Below are 3,566 nucleotides of genomic sequence, written 5' to 3'. Positions count from 1 at the left end.
CCCAGCTACTTGGGAGGCTGAGGCAGGAGAATGGCGTAAACCCGGGAGGCGGAGCTTGCAGTGAGCCGAGATCGCGCCGCTGCACTCCAGCCTGGGCGACGGAGAGAGACTCCGTCTCAAAAAAAAAAGAAAAAAAAGAAAAAAAAGAAATCTGTGTAGCACGGTGGCTCACGCCTGCAAGCCCAACACTTTGGTAGGCCGAGGCCAGAGGATCACTTGAGACCAGGCGTTGGAGACCAGCCTGAGTCACATAGCAAGACCCCATCTCTACAAAAATTAAAAAACAAACCAAAAAAATTAGCTGGTGGTGCATGCCTGTGGTCCCAGCTACTCAGGAGACTGAGGTGGGAGGATCACTTGAACCCAGGAGTTCCAGGCTGACCACTTGAACCCAGGAGTTTGATGCTGTCTCAGAAAGAAAAGAAAAGAAAAACGAGACCTCCCTAAGCCTCAGTTTTCTCATCTGCAAAATTAGGATAGTATGTGCTGCCAGAACTGTTTCAAAGAACAAACGAGTGAGAGTCAGTGACACACTCTTGCACGTCTGACACGCTGAGTAAATGGTAGCCATCATCACCATCATTGTTGCTGTTCTTGTTACGCCTTTCCCTCGTCCCTTTACCTACCCCACATCCACCCATCCTCCAGAGCCAGATTAAACCCACTCTTCCATGCAGACTCACTTAACAACTCTGAAAAATTTGTATTGAAAGACTTTTTTTAAAAAGCCACCTTCCAGTCGGTCACGGTGGCTGACGCCTGGAATCCCAGCACTTTGGGAAGCCAAGGCGGGTGGATCACTTGAGGTCAGGAGTGCAAGACCAGCCTGGCTAACATGGTGAAACCCCATCTCTACTAAAAACGCCAGGCGTGGTGTCGTGCACCTGTAATCCCAGCTACTCAGGAGGCCGAGGCAGGAGAATTGCTTGAACCTGGAAGGTGGAGGTTGCAGTGAGGCGAGACCGCGCCATTGCCCTCCAGCCTGGGCAAGAAGAGTGAAACCCCATCTCAAAACAAACAAACAAACAAAACAGACCTTTTTAAAAAAGCCACTTTCCAAAGAGAGAATTCAGTTAAGTCCAAGAAAACAGTTAATACTTCTCTTGTGAATCACAATTCCATTTGTCAGCCACTCTGATGCTGATAAATTGTAAATGACAAAAGCAGAGGGATACTATGATTCCTGTTTTAAAACACTTTATTTTCTCTCCAAAAAAGTCACTTTCCAGTCTGTTACAGACCAATACACTTTTGAAATACAATAAAAATGTAAAAGTAAAATAATAAAAATGATTTTCTAGTAAGAAAGTCAAATGGAAAAAGAACAAATACATATAAAATACAACGCCCAAATTTTTATTCTTAGTCAACAGACCACATTACTCTGCCAATTTGCCTTAAAAGTTTCTAAATGCTTATTCTCTAACCCTACACCGCTGTTGATGGGGGCACAAGACAAGCCATTTGTGGACCAGCACCTATCCACAGACCACAGGGTGAGTTCTGGTTCCACAAAACAACAGTCACATTCTCTCGTATACTACTGGCTTTTTACCACCTGTGATGGCCTTGTGTGCCCAAGTGTGTGCCACATTTTGGAGGGTAACGAGCAATTAGTTACTTCTGTATCATTCTAGGGGCTGGCATTGAGCACATGGAGATGGGCTGATCAACGAGAGAAGATAACAGGCAGCAAAGGAATGAGAAGGAAACAGAGAAGAGGCAGACAGTGGCAAAGTTCCACTGGCAATTCTTTTCCTTTCTTTTGAGACAGGGTCTCTGTTCTGGAGTGCAATGGTGCGATCATACCTCATTGCAGCCGTAACCTCCCAGACTCAGGTGATCCTCCTGCCTCATTAGCCTTCTCTATAGCTGGGAAGGCTATAGGCATGTGCCATTATGCCTGGCAAATTTTTTGATTTTTTTGTAGAGACGGGGTCTCACTCAGGCTGGTTTCGAACTCCTGGGCTCAAGCAGTCCTCCTGCCTCAGCCTCCCAAAGTGCTGGGATTACAGGCGTGAGCCACTGCACGTGCCCACCCTCCACTGGCAATTCTGATCTAAATGTTCCAGGCACTGTTTCTGGAGAAAATGCCCACTTTGCCTATTGAGTTGCTACAACCTCACAGTGCTCCCACGCTGCCTATTAGTATGTTACATTCTGTCTACACTTGATGGGTGCAAAAAAAGCTTCAATGACAGCATTCCTCATCTTCCAAAAAATTTAACCCAGATCCTTTATGCCATAAACTAAAAGAAATGATACCTACTTTGTCCAGGGTCGACAGACGCCACGTTTCTGATCATTAAATGTCCCAAAGCAACAGTCCTTACAACCTTGCGTTAAAAACGAAAGCAATAACAAAAAGGAAGCATTTTCATCATTTGGTAACTTTCCCTGTGATGAACTTAATAAAGTCATTACCGTGATGCAATCTGCACAAATTATTCTATAATTCTTGAAACAACACCCTAAGATGGCTAGTTTTTATTCTAACTGTACATAAAGTATTGTCTATGTCTGAAATGTGTGAAGATGAATGGTTCTGGCAATTAACAAACGTTCTGATTTCAAATTATTTCCACTTATGAAGAAATAACAGAAATATTTTATTAATTAAAATATGACATATCATGTACTCACTTGTCACTTTAAGGTTCTACAAATCTGTTTATTTTCAAAGGATCAAGACCTAAGCTAAGTTTGTCTACATCACAAAACTACCCTAGATCAAAGAAGTGCAAACGTACCTTTTTTTGTCAATTCTTGACCTCGGTTACAATCCTGTTCACACATGCTGCATTCTGCCCCCAGGCAGTGATATCCTGAAATGCAGTCACACTCTGCATTGCTGGTGGAGGAACACTCCTTCCTGGTCTTGAAAACACCTACAAAGTTCCCCCCAGCCCCCGTTTTATTACACTCGACCTCCAAATCCAGGAAGCGAAGTTACACTCTGCAGTAACAATCATGTTCACTCTACTTATAGTGTTCCCAGTGATTTGAAAGTTTACTTTTAAATCTCCATAACGACATTTTTACATTTTGGTAAGTAAAAACTTCTCTCTTGTCAAAAGAATGTTTCCTCTAATATTTAGAAATCTCAGTCCACAAATAATTGCTGTCACCCGATATTATTTTACTGGACCTGCTGGTTGTCAGAAGAATCAGAGTCTTTGACACTTGAGATTTTCAAAAGAGAGCAGTTAATAAACAGGAAAGAAAAGCTTATCTTCCCAACTATCTTCTAGAAGAAGAAAGTATCTTTGAACTCATACCTTTACACTGCCTGCATATGTCACAGGTCCTTTGTCCACCTGCGCTGGAGAAACTATTTGGAGGACAGGGACTGCAAATCTGATTCCTGTTATTATCACAGAACGTACCTAAGAAAGGCAGACAATAGTGGTACACATTTGACAATGGGCAATCGTCACCCAAGGCATTCTGAAGTTTACAAGAAAATAGGATTACAAAAGAATGATGAAGGCCGGGCGCGGTGGCGCAAGCCTGTAATCCTAGCACTTTGGGAGGCCGAGATGGGCGGATCACGAGGTCAGGAGATC

General features: G+C 43.3%; 1 protein-coding gene across 1 annotated transcript in view; it reads right to left on the bottom strand.

Moving 5' to 3' along the window:
* The window catches only part of TNFRSF9 (tumor necrosis factor receptor superfamily, member 9), a 28,254-nt gene that overhangs the window by 19,670 nt on the left and 5,018 nt on the right, over window positions 1-3,566 (bottom strand). Inside the window, exons 4-6 of the mRNA XM_011938249.1 lie at window positions 3,279-3,386; window positions 2,751-2,888; window positions 2,270-2,336 (exon numbers count right to left, since the gene is read on the bottom strand). Of these exons, the coding sequence (XP_011793639.1) occupies window positions 2,270-2,336; window positions 2,751-2,888; window positions 3,279-3,386 (313 nt within the window). The remainder of the gene's footprint in view (window positions 1-2,269; window positions 2,337-2,750; window positions 2,889-3,278; window positions 3,387-3,566) is intronic.

The sequence above is a fragment of the Colobus angolensis genome, unplaced genomic scaffold (genome assembly GCF_000951035.1).
Source record: "Colobus angolensis palliatus isolate OR3802 unplaced genomic scaffold, Cang.pa_1.0 Scaffold170, whole genome shotgun sequence".
In the NCBI taxonomy this organism is placed as follows: Eukaryota; Metazoa; Chordata; class Mammalia; order Primates; family Cercopithecidae; genus Colobus; species Colobus angolensis.
The sequence above is the reverse complement of the archived record's forward strand: the minus strand, read 5'-3'. Positions and strand labels throughout refer to the sequence as shown.